The sequence below is a fragment of the Rhinichthys klamathensis genome, unplaced genomic scaffold (genome assembly GCF_029890125.1).
Source record: "Rhinichthys klamathensis goyatoka isolate OS25496 unplaced genomic scaffold, OSU_Roscu_1.1 h1tg000114l_1, whole genome shotgun sequence".
Classification (NCBI taxonomy): domain Eukaryota; kingdom Metazoa; phylum Chordata; class Actinopteri; order Cypriniformes; family Leuciscidae; genus Rhinichthys; species Rhinichthys klamathensis.
This window is the reverse complement of record NW_026606651.1, coordinates 4,087,190-4,110,861: the sequence shown is the minus strand read 5'-3', so window position 1 is coordinate 4,110,861 and position 23,672 is coordinate 4,087,190. Positions and strand designations below refer to the sequence as shown.

Genomic DNA, 23,672 nt, shown 5'->3' with positions numbered 1-23,672 from the left:
GCAACAGTAACTAGGGAGGGCGGGGCTTAGCGAAGGGTCAAATGATCCTGAACAGTTGTGGATTTTGGCGTTTGCTTGTTCGGTGGCTCTGAATGGTCAAAATACCTCTCAAAATGCTTGGTACGGATGCGAAAAAAACAGAAAATCGAACCCGATCCGATTTTTTTTATGACGGACGGAATTTTCGAAGTCAGTGTGTAAACGTGATTGACGCAACGTGAGGTCGTATTTATTTTTAACGTGCGAAAATTTCGAACTCAAGTGTGCAAGGACTTTAACTGTTCATATCACTGTGTATCAAGAAAGATCCGGAGCTCAAGTGGTAGTCAGATATGGAAATGTATATTTTGTTTTATGACACGTGCTGCAAGCCGTTGACCAATCATAACAGACTGGGCTGTCTGACCAATCAGAGCAGAGCAAGCTCTCAAAAAGGAGGGGTTTAGAGAGACTGAATCTTTGATCGAACCATTTCAGACACTGAGAAAAGAGGTGATGCTGCAATGGATATTATGAGAGAAAAAAAAAAGTGATTTTGAACTTGGATGCATTTAAACCTATTGTGAGAGACTCCAAAACAAAATTAGGAGCCTTTAAAAAAGCATAATAGGGGCACTTTAAATGCAATGGTAGAGTGCTTTTTTTTTCTTTTCTTTTTTACACAAATGATGCTTGTGTTTAATGAACGAGACCCTGGCTTCACACAGCCAAACCCAGAAGCCAGTTTTATTGGTGCTCTTTTATAGCTCTGAAGAAAACTTAGTAAGAGTTCTCAATTGTTTAATTTAAGCATCAACTTCGTCTAAGATGTTTCTCTTTAAAATGATTTCGAGAAACACTAATGACTGAGTCAACAGTTAAATGAATGTGAAGCAGCTCAGAGCATTTCAAGAATTTGATGAGAAATCGTTGAGTTCGTGTTGAGATCTTTAATTGAGTTTTAATTGCAGACAGCCATTGTGGAGAACTGAATATATAGAGGAGGCACATCAGATGTTTTTCTCAGGAGAAACATCTCAATTTGTTCTCCATTTAGTGCTCTCTAGGTGATGCTATTGAAATATTAGAGATCTCGTTTTTTATTTTATTTTTCTATTCTTATGTGGACAATCGCAGAATGAATAGAAGACGGCTTTACTTTCAGAATGAATGTTTTTACCTTGCTTCTGACCCAGATGTTCTTTTGGGAACAAAATGTCTCACCAGCATTTCTAGAGGTTTGATAAATTAATAACTACTATTTTTCGAGGACATCTTCAAAAGAAAATACACTTCATTTTGTTATCCTTACAGAGAAGTATCTCAGCTGTGCCACAGTTCAGTGACGGTGCAATGATAATTCCAGAGTATCATCAGTTAAGTTAATAAAATATATATTTTAATACAAAAATTAATATAAATAATTTCAATAATATTAGAATTTATATATATACACAGAGACATAGATCATTTATATATACATACATACATTTTTAGTATTCGTCAAAGAATCCTGAACATTTTTTTTACAACATTGATGATAATAATAATAATTTCTTGCGCAGCAAATCATCATATTAGAATGATTCCTGAAGGATCATGTGATACTGAAGACTGGAGTAATGATGCTGAAAATTCAGCTTTGATCACAGGAATAAATTACATTTTAAAGTATATTCAAAAAGAAAACAGTTATTTTAAATTGTAATAATATTTCACACTATTACTTTTTATTTTTGTGTTTTTAATCAAATAAATGCTGTCTTGATGAGCATAAAATACTTTATTTTAAAACAAAAAATCGTACCAATCCCAAACTTTTGAACGGCAGTGTGTATATATAAAGTGTTTTATGGTGTTCGGGTTAGTAGTATTTATAATTAGCTTTAAGAACAATAGAAGTGAAAGGCAAGTAAACGCGTGTGTGTCCAGACAGAGTCCAGCTGAGCTTTAGTCATGTGTCGTGTGTATGATGGATGAGTGTTCACATGAGTGTTCATTAGAACAAACACAGCTATTGTCTGTATTTAAATGAGCATGTGTTGGGCTGATATTGAACATGCTGTAAACACACACACACACACACACACACACATATATGCAGCTCGATCTGGTTGCTCCTGATAGCTTTGAAGTGCCGGCTGCTCTTGGCGGTGTGTGTCCTCACGCTGGGTCAGTAATTAAACGTGATATTTATCATAGTGCTGTGTGTAAATGATGAGTCTGGGGACGAGTGATAAACACTGTTGATTATAAGAGCTCATCCACGCTGCGTTGCCTCTCCTTGACTTTGTGTGTAATACACTCACAGACGCACATAAACACACACAGGAAGTGGAGGGCTGGAGTGCCGTGTGTCTTTTCTGTTTGATCTATGATCGGATTAATTACCTCTGCTCGTATTAAAGAAATATTCTGGGTTATTTTAGACTCAATGTTTATCGACAGCATCTGTGGCCTGATATCTGAGCACTAAAGCCGATTGATTGGTTGATTGATTGATTGATTGATTGATTGATTGATTGATTGATTGATTGTGGTACTTTCTGTAAGGGTGAAGAGACAATATTTGTAAATTATTAAAATAATAATATACTTAATATGAATTAATGTGGTTATTAACAATAGTATTAAATATTGATTTTGTATAAAAAAAGTCTTTATAATATAAAAGTATTTATTGATTCATTCATTCTGATGCTCATGGTGCTTTTTGAAAGGTTAAAGATACATTATTTGTAAATTATTATTATAATAATATATTATTAAATTTTCTCGTGATATTGCATCAAAATTAGATGTTCACTTGTTTGTTTCTATTGCATATTTTTTTTTACTAATTATTGTGATACTTATTTTTTGTAGGGGCAAAGAGACAATAGTTATGAATTATTGAATATAATTTATATTAATTTGTTTGATTGTTAACAGTTATATACCAGTATCAATTTTGCATTATTTTCTTCATCAGTACTTGAGATCCTTGTTGATTTTAGTCATATATTTAATAATCTGACATTCATGATACTTTTTATAAGGTTAAAGAGACGAAATATTTGTAAATAACAATATAATTATAAATATAATAATATTAATTCATTTAATTATGAACAATATTCTATATTGAAATATATATATTTCTCATGCTATTGCATCAATGTTTCATTGTTTCTATTTATTTTTTATTTATTTAATAATCTGACACTCATATCATTAAATTTTACTTGTTATTATTTTAATATTTTAATATTTGGCTGCCTTCGTTTTATTCCTACGGTCCAATGAATGAAGAAGCAGCTTGTGTGAGTGATACTGGACAAAAGCGAAGGCAACCATGTGCGATGGTTCATTGCCCCATAGACTTCCATTATGAATTCATAGTGTAAACACTATTTCTATTCATTTTTACAAACTGAGGGATTCTTTTCTGCAGTGACTGACGGCGTGTCACAGATGCCATCGAATGGGGGTTAAGTTGTTTTTAACCTGTAATATTCCTGCGGTCCTGTTCATCAATAATACACTCATGAGCGGCGGAAGGTTAAGCTGATAAACGTGACCTCTCTCGTGTTGCAAAGGTCCCGGCTTGGTCTTTAAGCCCCATTATTAAGAGAGTTAATCATCTGAACCAACACTGGACTCTCTGGCACCTGAGAGGTGAGGCGATAGAAGACGACTGGAGAACAGCCAGAGAGAGAGAAAGCGTTCTTTCTACACTTTATTTTCCCCTTATAATGTTAGTCAAGGTTTCTTACAACACAATTCTGTTTTCCATGACAATGTTCCACCCTGCCTCTGACCTTTACTGTCTAATGCTCTCTGCGTTTGAGCTGAACGAGGGATTTTATCTCGTTCAAAACAACTCATCTATCCATCAATTTAGTCGTTTGTTTGTTCATTCATTTATTCTGTCACTTCGTCATTCTTTCATTAGTTGGTTAATTTGTTTGTTCAGGTGTTCATTCATTAGTTTATTTGTCGTTCTGTTCACTTTTCTATTTCTGTGTTTTTTGATTCATTCGGTTGTTTGACTCCTAGTCATCCATTCATTCATGTTCTTAGATTGTTTTTCATTCTTTCATTCGTTTGTTCATTTATTTGATCACATCTTCACACATTTTTTTTGCGGTCATGTTTGTTCTTTTGTCTGTTGATTCATTAGTAACTTTACGTTAGAGTTGATTTTCTGATGCATCATGATTCTCTCTTCCACAATTCTGAATTGATTCGGAAAACTCGAATGCATCGAAGCTAAGAAACCTGTGTTTTGCATGACTGTGTGGTTGTACCTGCCGGTGTTTCAGCTTTTTCTCTTATAAAAATGCTGTACAAAGGCCTTATTTTGTTGTTTGGAAGTGCAATGAGGGTAACTATATATATATAAAAAAACAAGCTAGGCAATGAAAACAAAGGAAACAGGAACTAAACACAGGACACTGAAGCACAGGAACAATAGAAACAAAACAAAACTTCAAAATAAAAGTCTATTAAACGAGACAGGGGAGCACAGGCCAGGATCATGACAGCATGAAATCTGTTGAATGAGACAAAGATTATTGGATTATGTTTGATTATTTCAGTCTTTTTACTTAAATTTTGTGTTACTTATCATTCCTTTGTAATGTGAAATTCCTTTGTTTGTGAAAAGTGCTTCACGGTTAATCAGTGTGAATTTTTCAGTGTATTTGCTTGTATGTTTTGAAACTATAGTTAGATAATTCTTAACATAATATTTAATATTTTAAATATTATTAATATTTTAAAATGTATAATTATTTTAAAAAGTATAATTATATAATTCATTTATATAAATACTTTAATAAAATCCATCACATAAAAAAGTGACACAAAAAAATTCTTTAACCTCATTAATTCATAAGAAAAAAAAAATCTAGATCAAGAATGGTTTTCGAATCGAATCCTGATTCCCAGATTCGGACCGGGTCATGCCCAAAGTTTCCCGCCCATCGGCTACTTTAGGTGTGTTTGAGGCCTTTTGTTGGAAGAGTATCAGTTTTGTTTGTGTGTTTTTATCCTAGACTGTGGTTTTTATAGAGTAAACAGGACAGAGCCTGTTTGTGTGTATAAGATTAATCACGGATTTGAATAAATGAATCATCTCAGCAGATCATTTGTATCATAATAACATTGGCAAACACAACACAGACCCGCGGCCCGCGGTCCGTCATTAGATCCCATGGCTGTGCCGTGACCCGTTAATAGAAGCTAATGTACCTTACAGAGTGTTAATTTGGGGTGAAACGAACTCTGTGTGTGTGTGTGTGTGTGTGTGAGACAGTCAGACAAGAGTTATGAGCTGGAGTGCGTGCCATAGGACGGGTCAGCGGGCATCTAATGAAGGCATTCCATAATAATCCGACGCTCGCGCCATTGTCTTTTTACTGTGTGTGTGTGTGTGTGTGTGTGTTAGTGTAATGCTAGTATCAGGTATTTCTATCGATGACTCCAGGGATCGATACGTCCTGGGTTACGACCCATCCATTATGTGTACGTGTGTGTGTGTGCTGTTGGAGATCTCTGCATTTGTGCTGGATGTGAAATTGTGCTACAGACATGAACAACGTGAATTTATATTTTACAAAACAACTAATCTGTCCATCAATTCAGTCGTTTTTTGTTCATTCATTCATTACTTTGCTTTATTTCCATTCTTTGTCTGTTGATTAATGGTTCAATCTGTTCACTTATCTGTTTCTTTGTTCTTTGATTCATTCGTGTGTTGATTCATCCATTCATTCATATGTTCATTGAGTTTTGTTCAGTCGTTCATTAGTTTATTACTTAATTCATTTATTCCACCATTTGTTCATTTATTTGTTCATTCATTACTTTAATTCATATGCCTGTTCCTTCATTTATTCAGTCGTGTTCATTTGTTCATTCATTAGTTTATTTGTTGTTCTGTTCACTTGTCTGGGTTCTTTGATTTATTAATTGTAGATTGATTCATCTATTGATTCATCCATTCCTTATTTTGATAATACTTTAATTAGTTTGTTCTTTTATTTGTTCATCTGTTCATTTGTATGTTCATTCCTTCATCAAGTTTATTGATTTTTGTTCATTATTTTTTTTGTTCACTCATCCATTCTTGTTTAATTCTTCTTTAATTCATAATATACTTGTTCATTCATTCAGTCGTTCATTAGTGTATTACTTAATTCATTTATTCCACCATTTGTTCATTTATTTGTTCATTCATTACTTTAAGTCATATGCCTGTTCCTTCATTTATTCAGTCGTTTTCATTTGTTCATTCATTAGTTTATTTGTTATTCGGTTCACTTTTCTATTACTATTAGTTTACTGATTGATTCATTGATTCATTCTTATGGTTGTTGGTGTTTGTTGATTCATGCATTAGTTTAGTTAGTTTGCTCGTTGTTAGTTTGTTTGATCATATCTTAATTTGTTTATTTATTGATTGTTTGTTCTTTTGACTGTTCATTTATTTAGCCATGTTCATTTGTTTGATTGTTCATTCATTAGTTTATTGATTGATTCATTTGTTCATTCATCTTCATTTTTTTTCATTAAATTATTAGTTTAATAGATCATTTGTTCATTAGTTAGTTCATTAGTTATTTGTTCATCTGTTCATTTGTCTGTTCTTTCAGTTGTTTGTTAACTGATAAATCTGTTCATTCATGTTCATTAATCTTTATTGATTCATAAATCCTTTCATTTGTTCATTGATTAGTTCATTCATCCATTCTTGTTGATTAATTTGGTCTTAAATTTATTCATTATTTTGTTAATTCATGACATGTTTGTTCATTTGTCTGTTTCTTCATGTGTTGATTGATTCAAGTGTTTGTTCATGTTCACTGATTTGTTCATTCGCCCATTTGTTCATTCATCCAATCTTGTTTGTTTGTTCATTTATGTTTATTCATCTATTCATTCTTGCCTCATTTCATAAATTCATTCATTAGTTTGTTCATTAACAATAGATTTGTTTGTTTGTTTGTCACGTTCATGTGGTTGTGTGTTCATTCAGTTGTCCATTCATATGTTAATTGATTTGTTTGTTGACATAATCTCTCATTAATTTGCTCATTCATTCATTCACATTTTTCTATTAGTTCATAGTCATTCATTTGTTTGTTTGTCTATTCATTTATTCATCTGTTCATTCATTTAATAGTTAGTCCATTCACACAAAGCAAAGAGGACGAATGATAGAGAGAGTATACGAGAGATCTCAGAACGTCATGTTTATTTGAACTGGGAAGCTAAAAATAACCATCAGTTACGCCATTAACCAGGGATCAGTTTGAGACCGTAAGATCCTGTGTCATAATGAGAGCCCAAAACAGGCCCAGTTTGAGCGTGAAGCCTCTCTGCACCCAGAGCTCAGCCGACGAGAAATAGAAGAGGCTCTGAGAAATCTGATATTTGTGAATAAATTGGCGTAATGGGAGTTTCTGTTGCAAACGTTTATTCTGCATTATCTAAAACTAACTTATACTCATTTCATAGTGTTTCAGTTGTACTCTACCATTCAAAAGCTGGACATTATTTTCTTTTTTTCTTTTTAAAAGAAGTCTCATGCTCACCAAGGCTGTATTTATTTGTGCAAAAATGGCAATATTGTGAAATATTATTACAATTTCAGCCGTATTGGTGCAAAGCTGAATTTTCAGCATCATTACTCCAGTCTTCAGTGTCACATGATCCTTCAGAAATCACTCTAATATGATTATTTGATGCTCAAGAAACATTTCTGATTATTTTCAATGTTGAAAACAGTTGTGCTGCTTCATACACTCTAAAAAATGCTGGGTTGTTTCAACCCAAATTTGGGTCAAATATGGACAAACCCAAATGTTGGGTTAAAAATGTAATTTAAAATTTTAACCCAACTTTAACTTTCAACTGTAAATTTTTTAATTACATTTTTAACCCAACATTTGGGTTTGTCCATATTTGACCCAAATTTGGGTTGAAACAACCCAGCATTTTTTAGTGTATTTTTTTGTGAAAACCGTGATACATTTTTTCCCCCAGGATTCTTTTATGAATAGAAAGTAAAAACAAACAAACAAAAAAAAACAGGATTTCTCTGAAATAGAAATCTTTGGTAACATTACTTGTACATATTGAACAGTAGTGAACATAACTTATAATGGCACTTTAGAAAGGCAGCACTCTGTTCCCTGACTCACTTCCTTAAAGTCACCATGAAATCTAAATGGACAGTTCTTATTATTGCAGTATTTATTATAAATGATTTATCTATGCACATCTTTTTTTTTTTTATTCTTGCGCCCTTATTAATCTTTAATCAAAATCCCTCGCTCCCTCTTGCAGCGTCTCTTCTCTTCTCTGATGATGTGTTCACTGGCGCGAGGGCGGGGCAACCTGTCACTCACATGAGATCCACCAATAGCAAACCACAACCATCCAATCAATTCCCCATGGACAAAATCAAGTCCCGCCCTAATTTTTTTTCTTGTTCGAGAAGCCGTTTCACCCAGATATGCATCACAATAGGGAAGAAAAGACTATCACAACTTCCATTTCGTGTTGATTTTAAGGCTCACGCTGTCTGTGTTTTTGTCCCAGGTGATGATGACTTCCTGTTGGGTTTGGGAGAGCTGCCTGAGACCTTCCCGAGCGACCCGCCGGAACCTCTCCCACACTTCCTTCTGGAGCCGGAAGACGCTTACATCGTCAAGAACAAAGCCGTCAATCTCTTCTGCACGGCCACGCCAGCCGCACAGATCTACTTCAAGTGCAACAGCGAGTGGGTCCATCAGAGAGAGCACACGATAGAGGAGCGGGTGGACGAGACGTCGGGTCAGTCACACACACACACACACACACACACACACACACACTTCATTCACCATCACTCTCGTTTATGGGTCGGAAACATTATGGTCTTTTCTAAAGGTGCAATAAAAACGTGATAGCTCTGGTTTATTCATGGTTTCCATTGCTAAAGGTGCTGCTAGAGAGATAGATAACCCCCTCCCTGACTCGGGTTTGTGTATTTTTCTGTAATGTTATCAGAGCTCTCAAGGATTTATTTTATTTGACTGTTATGGACACTGAGATTAAGGCTAGTCACCAACGACTATGCCCAGAGACACAACCTAGATGACTGACCGTCAGTGAATGTCAAATCATATAATATAGTGATTTATACAATACAGATCGTATTGAAGCAGCTTCATGGTGATGATAAACAGGAAAATAACAGTTGCAAAATTCATTAATTATTAAACAAATTCAGTTTTAGCTGTGAAGCAGCTCTACAGAAGTCAAGTGTCATTATTCAGCATCAATTATGAAACAAATTCAATTTATCTACTGTATAAAGTGGCTCTACAGAAGACAATAGTGTCATTATTCAACTCAGTATTTCTGTGTGGATTCTATTTAGTTCAATAACAGTGTCAATGTTCAGTTCGATTCAATTCACATTTATTTGTATAGCGCTTTTCACAATATGTTGCAAAGTTATTCTGCTTTACAGCAGAATTGAATTCTGTTTGCATCATTGATAGTTATTTTCCTGTTTATTGTTTAAAGCTCTACTTGACTTTATCCAATGCAATTCGCCTTTGGCTAAGCCACACCCTAGAATGTAGATTGACCAATCACAGCGCAGCCAAGAACGAGCTCCAACACTTTTTCACAGCGCTCCATTGACTTTAACACAGGCGTCTCTTAATATTTTTGGTCTCGGCAGGCTAGTTTTATCAAAAATATGGTTAAATATTGTGCCTGGGGCATTTGTAACACAGATACGTGTTTCCCAGAGAGGTTGGAGGGGGGTGTGCGTTTTTTTCTCTTCCCAAACCCGAAGTCAAATCCTGGCAAGTGTCGTCTAGCACACGCTGCTAATAAATACAACGTTATACTCGCGTAGTCCGTTTGCTTTGTAATAACGATTATAGAAGTGAATAGAGACCTACCCAGCTTTGCATGAACAGTGTTGCTCCTTGATATTGTTAGTCCCAGCCTCCGTCTCGATTAGTAGGATATGCGGTGGTTCATTTTTTGACTGTGACCGGTATGCTTTTGCCTCTATTTGGATGCCTTGTTGTTCCTTGCGTTTCACCTGTATGTCATGAATATAGCCTTCGGACGTATATTGCAGCCACTTTTGCCTACTTCTATCGGACACTTTATTTGCTGCTTTATAAAAGTTTGATAAAATTTCAGCAGGAAGAGCTGTCACAGCATAAGCCATGTTGATACCAGAGCCCAGATGAAGTTTGTTTGTCGGACGTAGCAACAGTAACTAAGGGGGCGGGGCTTAGCCAAAGGCGAAATTCAGTTCAAATTTTGTTCTCTTCCAATAGTGGCAGTAACGTAATATTAATTGACTTTTAAACGGATGATACAAAAGAAACAAGATTTCAAGATAAATGATTAGACGAATAATAAGATATTCACTCTTAAAGGTTCTTTATTGGCATTATGGTTCCATGAAGAACCTTGAAGAACCATTGCACAAAAGGTTTTTAGGCTATTTAAAGATTGTTCACACTAACAAAAATGCTTTTTTAAAGCTTTTTGTCTTGTAGACCTACTCTTAGGAGCCATGGTTTTTGGTTATTCCTCACCTTTGGTTTTTTAAGAGTGTTGTTAAATCTGGTGAGTAAATGACAGTGTGGTTGTTTTTTTGTCACAGTCCTGTGGCTCAAACAGTATCGCATGGCCCTAAACAGCATGGGTTCAATCCACAGGGAATGCATGAACTGATAATATGTATTACTTACGGCATACTTACTATTATAGAAGCTTGTTTCCGCCACTGAGAAAAGAGAGGTTATATCACACAACTCTAAGAAAAAACGTCAGAATTGCGAGATAAAAAGTCGCAATTACCTTTTTTTATTCTGTGGCGGAAACAAGCTTTGTGTATACCTTCAATGCAATGTCACTTTAGATAAAAGCATAAATGTCTTTTTGCACACTGTGAGAACAGAATACAAAGTAAAAGCCAAGAACAGTGTGTGATCCAAGTCCACTTTTGGTGATAGTCAAAAGATAATATGCTACAATTCATAGTTGAAAGGTGCAAGTACAGGTATAAGTCATGTTTTTCCCCACTTCCGAAATGTTTAAGGAAATGTTGAAGTTGCAGTGCCATCATATAAACAGCATGAGTGTTGCGGAGCTGAGGACAGCAGCAGAGAGACTAATGCTGCCGTATGATTCGCATCATTTCTGTATTGGTTTATTTAGGAAGATGATTAAATGATAGACATCAATTGAAGATTTTTAATTATTTACCATGCCTTTGTGGCCAGGTATAGTGAATAATCTGCTAGATTATCTACCAATCAAAATGTTGGTGTCGGTAAGATGTTTTACTGTTTTTGAAAGAAGTCTTTTCTGCTCAACATGGCTGCATTTATTTGATCAAAACAGTAATATAGTGAAATATTATTACAATGTAAAGGAACTGTTTTCTATGTGAATATATTGTAAAGTGATCAAAGCTGAATTATCAGCATCATTACTCCAGTCTTCAGTGTCACGTGATCCTTCAGAAATCAGTCTAATATGCGGATTTGCTTCTCAAAAAACATTTCTGAATATCATCAATGTTGAAAACAGTCGTGCTGCTTCATATTTTTGTGGAAACCGTGACATGTCAGGATTCCTTGATGAATAGAAAGTTCAAAAGAACATAATTTATTTGAAATAGAAATCTTTTGAAAGATTTTTAAATGTCTTTTCTGTCACTTGTGATCTTTTAATGAGTCCTTGCTGAATAAAGTATTAATTCATTTACTGAGCCCAAACATTTTAATGGAAGTTTATGAACCTGTTCTTGACTTGGTTAAACTAGCTGTAGATTAATGTTAATGTTTGCTATAGCACAGGTTTGCAGCAGTACTGAGAATGCAACATGAAAGGAATCCAAAGCATTTGCGTTCACGTATGGACCTATAATGTTTGCTATTGAAGAAACCCTGCTGTGCATTTCGAGGTTGGGAAAGCTAGCAGCCCTCCACTGACGTTCGATCATTAAGAGTGAAAATAGCATGTATCGGCTGAGGCTGAAGCACAATCACCTCACCGCAGGAGAAACCGACACGAGCCGCTCTCGGTGTGGGCGAGCGAAGAGCTCAATTCATTACGCAGAGGTTAACAAGCTCCTATTGAGCTAATGACTCTAATGGATCTTTGATATCAACCCGCCGCAGTAATTCTGCTCTAATATCTCTGTGGTGGAAACTTTACTGTCATAATCACACCTCGGATATTACTCGGGGTCAGAGCGTGTAGTTATTATGGGACCGGCTGCTCTAAACACTGTCGTGGAACTTTATCGAGGGGCCTTAATGTGCGACAGTTAACGTTTATCATAAAAAATGATGGCGTGTGAGAGAGAACGAGATTTAGAGAGAGCGAAAAAGAGCAAGAGAGGTATAGTTTATGCTTTTAATTAGATTTTCACTCTCTTGGTTGGTTCAGGCCTGTCTTTGTTCGCCGCTCCCTCTGGCATCGCTATGTATCTCTATTTGGAGTGGTGTAATATCGTTATGAATCAATTTCATTGTTCATTTTGGCGATTGTGAGTAAACAAGGTTAAATCTGTTCCATGCCATGAAATGCTGGTGTGTTTGGACTCATAGTGTGTGAGTGTTTTGTGTGTCTGTGTATATATAGTGCATAAGATTAAAAATGAGGCTCATTATCTGGTTTAAATAGAAACTACTGCTGTGGTTTTTGTCTCGCATGGTCTAGTTTAGAGTCGACATGAAACTAAAGTTGCAATAGTCTTTTCTTCTCCGTTGTGAGAGTGAAACGGCTTCTCGAACAAGAAAAAAATGTAGGCGGGTCAATGTCCACGGGGAATTGATTGGATGGATATGGTTTGCTATTGGTCGATCTCATATGAGTGACAGGTTGCTCCGCCCTCTTCATCAGAGAAGAGAAGTGATGTCGCTACAAGAGGGAGGGGAAGTTATTTTGATTAAAGATTACAAGGGCACATGAATTAAAATATATATTTAATGTGCATGGATACATTATTATAATAAATATTGCAATATTCCATAAAAAAAACAAGAATTGTCAATTTTGATTTCATGGTGACTTTAAACAGACGTGTTAACATGTTTACGCAATATAATGCCATTCAGAAACACTTTCACAAAGTCAAGTAAGTTTCTGATTTCTGGAAATTCAGACTGATCATTTATTATGTGGTACTAGGACAAATATTAAATTAATTTAATTATTTAAATATCAGTTAATTTGAGCTCATATACAAAACGGCATGTATAATAATTATAATTTGAAGAAAATTATATACGATAAAGCTTTAGAAATGTAATAATTGAAATACAGTATTATGAAAAATGCTGCAGGGACTTATATAATAATATAATACTTTTAAATGACAATAAAAACAAATCCTAAAATCTGAGTTTCAATCAATTCATTGAAAAGGACAGATTAAACTGATTCACTGAAATCAAATTGAATTTACTTTTTTTTTTGTGTGTCTTTTTGAAACAATATTTGAAATCAGAGACAGTAATTAAATATCTTGTTCTTAATGATCTCATACTAGTATATTCAATGTTCAAAAGTTTGGGTCGGGAAGTACAGTACAAATATACAGTAAAAACAAGAACTGTTTTCTATTGTAATATATTGTAAAATGTAATTTATTTCTGTGATCAAAGCTGAATTTTCAGCATCATTACTCCAGTCTTCAGTGTCTCATGATCGTTCAGAAATGTTTGTGATAATTATTCACATGTACGATATTTTCATTTAAGCGAATAACACAGAACAGTAGAGTGAATGGTCCAGATTAATCTGCCGTGTCTGTGTTCTTGACAGAAGTCCTAAAGAGAAATTCAGCAGGAATTCAGTTTGGTGCCAGTTTTAAATTCATATTCACAATAATCCAAAACAAAAGCGTGTGTGCTTACAGATCTTATAGTGAATGCACCACATCCCATTATTGCTGTCATTGATTTCCTGCCTGTTTTTATATATGTGTGTGTGTGCATGTGCTTTTACATGCTTTGTGTGTCTTTTTATGCTTGCAAGACAGTGCTGTATTGATATTCATCCAACAGTCTATTGTTATGGGTGTTTTTAAGGCACCATCACTGTTGCTACTGCTCTTAGTGATTTGAACAAACCTCTAACACTTATTGTTAAGGTTCAGTGTGTCATACTCCAGCGTTTGAGCTCCAGGTATGAATAATTCCTCAAAACACGTGTGTTGTAGGAGAGGAGTGCTGTTACTTTACTAATAAAACAGGTGAAAACATCCAACAGACTTGCATTGAAGGAGGGACCCGTGACTAGAATATCACAGAGCAACCTGTCAAGATTGCACTACACACATTTTATTCAGAAATGTTAAGATCTATTTATATTCTTTCCGCAATTAATTCAGCTCACTAATAGTCACTTAACATAAAGACTTTGTTTTGTAGATAATTTCAGCATGAGGTATGCTGGCTATTTTTTTTGTTGCAAAATTCATATTTTAAAGGTACACTATGTAACTTTTGGCCCTCTAGTGGTTAAAAATAAAATAAGAACTGCTTAGATTTTGTGGACGAACATTGTTTTGGTTGTGCTTCTGCTCTGTGACTGTGTGGATGAATATGGTTATCCGACTGCTCATAAAACATTCACAGGGTTAAGAGATATAACCAGTTTAGATGGAAAGGATTTCAAGCTGACTATCTGAAGACGTTACTGTATCTTTACCCGTTAATAGACACGCTACTTTCTTAAAAATAAATTCCAGCACAGCGTTACAACAACCATAATGAACTGAACCTTCACAATAGATAATTCTTTATAGTGAACCTTGTTAGAGCTAAATGGCAATTTATCTGTTCAATAAAACATCTTACTCACATGTTGAGTAATAAAAACACATCTCTGTGTTGCTTTTACAACATTTCAAATCCCTCAGTTCTCAACATCTCTGAAAAGCCAAGCCGATGCTGATTCTTGTTTTATTACGAGTTCTGTCGCGCTCTCTTTTTCCCTGCAGACTCTCCTCTGTTTTTTTTAACCGGTGATTCCTCTAGGTTTGAGATTTAGCGGCTCCTTGTCAAACGGTTTCACTCGTTGTGACAACTAACCAGGGGTTAAAGTGGACCGGAACGGTCCGGCACCTCAGATAAATGAATAAATAAATAGATTCATTAATCTCAACGAATCTCGCTGGTCCCGATATGGGCCGACCGACCGACCAACCTCCCTTCCTCCCCGCTGAACGCGAGCGATTACAAATGCGTGAAATGCACTCACGGTGGTTGAGCGCGGTAAAGTTAGTTTTCGATATATTTCGCCTGACATTTGTTTTCCCTAGCCACTGTTCTATAGGGTCTTACAAAGAGATCAATAGCAGGATTAGTTTTAACATTATGTAACCATTGTATATCGACATTAAATATTCGTTTAAAATCACCGACGTGCATTAATGCTGCATATTTATACCTGAGAATGCTTTGACGCGTTTGCACAGCGCATGATGAAGGAACGTCTGCCAAATCCACCAACTGCGTTAAACGTAGCCTATAAATTGTATTAGTTAAAATTACTTTTCAAATTCCAAAGCTTGTAGAAGGTGGCAATACTGACCTGGTAGCCTTGAGTAAATTAACTTGTTTAAAGGTGCAGTGTGTGATTTTTAGCGGCATCTAGCGGTTCGGTTGCGAGTTTGCACTAATGGCTCAGCCCACCGCTCACCCCTCCATTTCGAAGAAGCTACGGTGGCTAAAACGGGACAAACATCGTCGTCTGAGACAGCAGAGAATAGCCAGAGTAAGCCAAGAGTGTGTAACATTGTCACTGTTTCTGTACCACAGTCCATTATAAACCTCATCATGGATAAAGTTTACAAAGCCATATTCAGGTGAGAATGAAGGGTCTCTTAATATATAATATAATAATAGTAATCAGCTGATTGTCGAACAAACGTTACCAGCACATTTCTCCCCACACAGCAAACCCATTATACAGCGAGGGAGAAGAACCACATGAAACTATGCAACTATATATGTTTTCTAACAGGGTAGTAAAAGTTTAGCTGGCTAATATGAGCTTTATAGCCTTAATAATCCCACTTTAACCACTGCAACTAACCTACACCAAAAATGTCAAAATAGCTGGAGCGACTTTATGACGAGACACGCATGGGCAAGTGACGAATACACAAGAAGACTATCCCGACAGGTCTAAAATATAAACACTTATAACAGGCCTACCATAGTGAATCAGGGTACGACAAAAACGCGTACCTTTAACATCATTTTTAGAATCTGAGTTACTTTGCTAGAATGTTTAGCATGCAAATTGTATCTGACAGTGACTGTAATATTTGCATGCTGTTTTGCAATTGCTCTATTTACTTACATTTATTTGCATACTGATTTGTGATTGGTCTTTTCTTTCTTGCATTTTTTTTTTTTTTACTTTCTAATCCGTCTTTTCTCTGCAAACACACCATGTAGTGTTTCTCAGGCACAGTGTTTTGAGATGTGACCGTCATGATAATAGACCTTAAGATTAAAACTTTAACATGGTTCTTCTGCTGCCTTGCAGACACTGATCTTTCCTTTAGGGAATGCAGATTGGGTTCCCCGTTTGTTTTTCTATTTTAATTTTGCTTGCTTTTTAAATCCTTTACTTTCTCTCATTTTCTTAATTAGTATTTCTATCTTGTTTTCCAGTATAAATGATCTGAACTAAATGAAAACATTTGAGAAGAAAAATGACAGAAACCTTAAGAGGCCAATCATTATTATTCTTTCACAACTTAATTTGTGGAACTTATTAAATTATCTCGAAAAAGTATAAGCTTCCTTCAAGACATATTTATATAAGTCTTAAAACCTATGCAATTTTGCTTCTCACATAAATGTATCTTGTTATATTTAAAAAAAAAACAACAACACAAGGTTTTTTTGCTGTGTGTGTGTGTGTGTGTGTGTGTCTGTCTGCATTGAGTTTATGTCTGTAAAACACAGTTTAGATCATCATTCTTCACCTCATCCTGCGTGTATCCTCTTTTATCGCTGTTTGACCATGAGTGATGTTTGTTTAAACATTCATGTGTGTGTGTCTTTTCACTTCACTTATTTTGTTGAAGGCTACAGGTTTCTCCCGTTCACATTCAGCATTCTGCACCAAATGGTGCCAAACACACAAATCCCCTAAGCACTAAACAAATAAACACAGAGGAGGGTAAGTGTGAACTATTGATTTCTATCAGGGAATATTTCACGGAGACATTGAGGGGTTCATTATTTATACATGTACAACAGACATCTCATCCAGAGAATTCAAGTTATTGGAGCAGGATTGGGCAAGAAGCTGATATTTTTACACATTTTATAGACGCTTTTTGTCTAAGTGGCTTTAATTTCATTTAAACTATGCCGTTCATCAGTTCGAACCCATGACCTTGAGATTGATAACGCCACGCTCTGCTGTTTGAGCTGCTGGAATGCTTTTTGACGGGAATGTTTACACAAAATCCTTGTCGTCTCTTCAGTTAGAAACATGAAAAGAAGTGTTCCTGGCATATTTTTCTAGATATGTTATAAAAGCAAACCCAGCCATCCCGAGGCTTCTTTGATCACACTCAAAACTCATGCGGCTACACTTTCTTTGCAAAGGCTTCTAATGCACATATTTACATTGGATTGCCTAGTTTAGGATACAGGAAAACATTTTATTTTAAATGTGCAATCAGATTTGATTCGGTTTGGCAAAAATCTGTGCTTATTCTCAATCAATGTGGACCAGACGTTCCGCTGACCGTCAAATGTCTGCCGGTGTGAGTCTGATGTGTGTGTGTGTGTGTGTGTGTGTGTGCAGGTCTGGTGGTGAGGGAAGCACGGATTGAGATTTCCCGACAGCAGGTGGAGGAGTTGTTTGGTTTGGAAGATTACTGGTGCCAGTGTGTCGCCTGGAGCTCTGCAGGAACAACCAAGAGCCGCAAGGTGCACGTCCGCATCGCATGTGAGTATAAACACACTCACACACAGGGTTTTTTTACGAGAAGAGTCTTTGCTCTGTCTGCTCTGACTGCAGGAGATTCACAGACTCTTTGGCTTCATGTTTATTGACACACACACGCACACACACGCGCGTTCTGTGAGATAGTCTGTAAGCTGGCCGAAGGTAATGGAGCGTTTATGCAGATCAGAGACTGCAGACAGGAGACAGTCTGGAGCACACACACACACACACACACACACACACACACACACACACACACACACACACACACACACACACACACACACACACACACACACACACACACACACACACACACACACACACACAGGGGACTGTCTGGACATCTCTTTATGGTCTTATTAATCTTGTTAATTTCCTGACGTCCATCTTGAGTGTGTGTGAGTTAGGAGCAGGTTAGCTGTGCGGCCCAAGGGCACTTCACTCTCCCTCTGCCGTCTCAGAGAGAGAGAGAGAGAGAGAGAGAGAGAGAGAGAGAGAGAGAGAGAGAGAGACTGGCAGTACACAAGAAACTTCCTCTCATGGAGATTCTTTCAGATAGATGGATGGATGGAAGGACGGATAGATAGATAGATAGATGGAGGGATGAATGGATGGATGGAAGGACGGATGGATGGATGGAAGGACGGATGGAGGGATGAATGGAAGGAGGGATGGATGGACGGATGGATGGATGGATGGATGGAAGGACGGATGGATGGATGGATGGATGGATGGAAGGACGGATGGAGGGATGGATGGATGGATGGACGGATGGATGGATGGATGGATAGATGGATGGACGGATGGTCATAGTACCATAACAGCAACATTGAAGGTGATCAACGATATCTCAACAGCTCTTGACAATAAGCAACATTGTGCAGCGCTTTTTATTGATTTGTCAAAAGCCTTTGACTCTGTAAACCACAGTTTACTCAAAGAGAGACTGATCAATATTGGATTATCTAAAAAGGCAGTTGGATGGATCTGTAATTATCTTACTGACAGGTCCCAATGTGTTAAATCAGATAATAGCTGTTCTAATATTCTTTCCTTAACTAAAGGAGTGCCCCAAGGCTCTGTTTTGGGGCCACTTATATTTACTATCTATGTGAACACAGTTGGCCAGGATCTTGTGGACACCAATTACCATTTTTATGCTGATGATATGGTTATCTACAGCCTTGCAAAAACTCTTAGTGCCTTTGTCCCTACATTACAAAACGCTTTTAACAAAGTTCAGAATATGTTTCTACAACTGGATCTTGCTTTAAATGCAAATACGAGCAGGTTGATGTTATTCACAAATGCAAAGAGCAATCTGCACATAAGTCCTCCAATTGTCACTCTTCAAGGGGCAGAAATTGAAAGAGTTAAATCTTTTAAGTATCTTAATTGATGACAGTCTTAGTTTTAAAGGACATGTTGAACATTTGGTTAGGAAACTGAGACTGAAAATTGACTTTTATTTTAGAAATAGGCTATGTTTTTCTTTCAATGCAAAAAAGAAACTTGTAGCTGCAACATTTACACCCATTCTGGATTATGGTGACCTCATTTATATGAATGCCCCGACCCAAGTATTGAAACTACTGGACTCTGTTTACCATGCCGCATTGAGGTTTATCACAAACTGTAAGCCTCGCACACACCACTGTGAACTTTACACACGTGTGGGCTGGACAGCACTGGAGAATCGTAGACTCAGTCATTGGTTTATGTTTATATAAGGGTATTCTGCATCTGCTCCCCTCATATCTGTGTGAATATATTCAACCAAAAGGGGCTGGACTGTATTCTTTACGCTCACAAGACTCACTGCTAATGTCTGTACCAAGTGTCCGCACAGAAGCGGGTAAGGTGGCATTTCACTATTCTGCCCCCACAACATGGAACAATTTACAAAAATTCTGGAAATTAAAGGAACTGGTTTCAATAGGCCAGTTTAAACTCTTGCTCAAAAGTTTGGAAATGAAATCTATGGTTTGTGAATGTTTTTAAATAGTCTTATGAAATTGTTATGAAATTGTCTGTAATGTACTGAATTGTTGTGATCTGTGCCGCTGTCTTGGCCAGGACTCCCTTGAAAAAGAGATTAGTAATCTCAACGGGATTTTCCTGGTTAAATAAAGGTTAAATAAAAAAATAAAATAAAAAAATAAAAATGGACGGATGGATGGATGGATGGATGGATGGATAGATAGATGGAAGGATGGAAGGATAGATGGAAGGATGGAAGGATGGATGGAAGGATGGATGGATGGATGGATTGATGGATTGATGGATAGATAGATAGATAGATAGATAGATAGATAGATAGATAGATAGATAGATAGATAGATGGACGGATGGAGGGATGAATGGAAGGATAGATAGATGGATGGATGGATGGATGTATGAATGGAAGGATAGATAGATAGATAGATAGATAGATAGATGGATAGATGGATAGATGGACGGATGGAGGGATGAATGGAAGGATAGATAGATGGATGGATGGATGAATGGAAGGATAGATAGATAGATAGATAGATAGATAGATAGATAGATAGATAGATAGATAGATAGATAGATAGATAGATGGAGGGATGGAGGGATGAATGGAAGGATAGATAGATAGATATATAGATAGATGGATGGATGGATGGATGGACAGACAGAGAGATCGATAGGTATGTAGACAGATGGATAGATGTAGGGACATGCAGAAAAATGGTTGGATGAATGGATACTAGATGGACAGACAGCCCTTATTCATAAAGGAAGTAAATAATGTCTTCATTCATCTAAAACTGGTCGTATGTTTTAGGTTAGACTAGAGTGATTATAATGAGCTTATTTTAAATTAGTGCTATAGTTAGCTTGTGTTAAAAACAATAGATGTGAATAGAAAGTCCCCATAGATATATTTACATAGAAGGTGTTTGTGTATGTGTTGACTCATTCAGTCATAGTGTGAGCAGAGGTGCATTGTGGGAACTCTCAGCTGGGTGATTTTATGGGTGATTGAGCAGGGCAGAAATTTCTCTTTTTCACACGCCAACACACACAAAGATACAAACACACTCGCACAAAAGCACACTCCGCAGACATACGGCCGCTATCACAGAGAGGCGGACATGACAGGAGGATTGAACAAGATGATAGATTATCTCTGATTCACCGCCGACCACAAATTTACTGCACAAATAAATTCATGTGAGTTTCTGACACACAAGCACTGTCCAGTGTGTGTGTGTGTGTGTGTGTCAGTGGAGATGATGGGTTCATACGGATCACGAGTACACTTCTTTTTTGCAGTTTTGTGTGGATCGTGATGGATGCTTGAATCTTCAGGTCGTTGTGAGCGGTGGTTCTGCGTTCAAAAGTCCATGATATTTTTGCATTATAGAGAGAATGTTATTCATATGTTATATTTTAGTATTAAAACACAAGTCACATTCACATTCTTTGGAAAACCACGCATGTCATTTGAATTCTGGATTATTATCAATACCTTGGAAATGATATACATCTTATTATTTTTAGTTTAGATGTATAGGGATAGATGCTACTGCATATTTGATTAGTGACTTTAAATATTTTATATATTATTAGTTTAGAATCAGTGATAGATATTATACCTGATTATTGACTAAATATAATATTATATATATATAATTTTTTAAGGGACTGTGTATAGTGATTAGATTAGTGACTTAAAAATATATTTTATATTTGATTAGTTTAGGGTGAATGTATAGTCATATGTTACTTTTGATTAGTTGTATAATTAAATATGTAATATATTATTAGTTTAGTGACTGTGTATAGTCATAGATGTTATATTTGATTAGTTTAATGACTTTGAATGTTTTATATTTCCAATATTATTAGTTTAGGGATGATGTTTAGTAATGAGCGTTATATATATAATTAGTTCAGTGACTTAATATATTATTTATTGTTAGTTTAGGGACAATGTATAGTATAATGATATATGTTATATTTGATTACTGTAGTGACTTTAAATACCGCTGGACATTATATGTGATTAGTTGAGGGACTGTGTGGCAGCTGTGTGAAGTCCAGACATTATAATTATGAATGAAATAGGAGTGCTGTTATACAGTTGTGTGTGTGTGTGTGTGTGTGTGTGTGTGTGTGTGTGTGTGTGTGTGTGTGTGTGTGTGTGTGTGTGTGTGTGTGTGTGTGTGGCTTCAGATCTTTTCAGGATATTTATGCTGTTTAAGATTTGTTGCTGTAGCAATGTAGAGCACTAAAACTATGAGTTGAATGCATTACCGTACCCGCACACACTCGCACGGACACACACCCCCTCTGAGACGTGATTTATTTCCCTATTACCTCGATCAGTAATGTGAAGGAAAACAGACATGCACTGTGTGTGTGTGTGTGTGTGTGTGTGTGTGTGTGTGTGTGTGTGTGTGTGTGTGTGTGTGTGTGTGTGTGTGTGTGTGTGTGTGTGTGTGTGTGTGTGTGTGTGTGTGTGTGTGTGTGTGTCTGAATGAGCAGAGTACTAAAAGGCCAGACAGGCTGAAGATATTTGTCTTATGCAGGCGTGTGTTTCATGTCCAGTTGAACGGAGGAATCACAGCGGAGACGATTGAAGGTTCAGGGAGAGCAGCAGCTCTGGGTGAAATAGTTAAATATTATATTTCTTGATCTGAATATTTTTACAGTGTTTTGACAAGTGAAATATCTCAGGGAAACATCATTTCAACTACAGGCACATCAGCTATTGCTGCGAAGTAGATTCAGAATGTTTTATGCAAAAACTAATGTACTGTACAGTAAAATATTGTTATATTTCAATCATTTTCATTATATGTATCATGTACACAGTAACTAATCTAAAAATAATCAATATTTATATATTATATTTATTTTATGTATGTACCGGTATGTATGTATAATATATATATATATATATATATATATATATATATATATATATATATATAAATAATATGGTAATATACTCATTTTATATATATATATATAGCCTATATATATATATATATATATATAATAAATTAGTATATTACCATATTATTTTTATGGGCAATATCACATTTTTATTTATTTTATTATGGGCAATGTCACATTTGGTACTATATTAAATATGAAATAATATTAAATAAAGCACATTGTAAATGTTCAATATGTGTATGGCCTAGCGCTAGAGAACAGAAATGAAGCCTTACCTTCACAAAGCTCACAGAGCAACAGAAAGAAAGACATTACTCGCACGTCTCTGCATTTACAATTCACAGGTTCACACATGAGGTGTTAGAGGGATTGAGGGATTTGAGGAAGACTAGATGAGTTTGGCCTTCTCTCCGTGAGATCTCAAGTGTTAAACACCCCCTCACACACACACACAACACATGTGAGCATGGAAAGACACAGAAACCGACAGGGGAAAATAGATATTCACACCCGCACGTGAATGATTATGAGAATACAGTGAACGAGTAGAGCAGGTCATGCTTTGACCTGAGAATATGGCAGATGGTGACGTCATTCACACGTCACACCAATGTGACGAAACCAATCACACACTATCAACTACACACACAGCATCACAGTGAGATGACATTCTGCACTTATTTTTATTGTCTGTTTTTTTTCTCATATAAACCTGGAAATAAGCTGGAAGTTTTATAAAAAATTATAAAAAAAAG

At 36.1% G+C, this 23,672-nt stretch overlaps 1 protein-coding gene across 4 annotated transcripts in view; it reads left to right on the top strand.

Moving 5' to 3' along the window:
- unc5ca (unc-5 netrin receptor Ca) overlaps positions 1-23,672 on the top strand; it is a 163,308-nt gene that overhangs the window by 50,851 nt on the left and 88,785 nt on the right. For all 4 annotated transcript variants that reach the window (XM_056254834.1, XM_056254836.1, XM_056254835.1 and 1 more), the window contains exons 2-3: positions 8,569-8,802; positions 17,839-17,982. In XM_056254834.1, the coding sequence (XP_056110809.1) occupies positions 8,569-8,802; positions 17,839-17,982 (378 nt within the window). The remainder of the gene's footprint in view (positions 1-8,568; positions 8,803-17,838; positions 17,983-23,672) is intronic.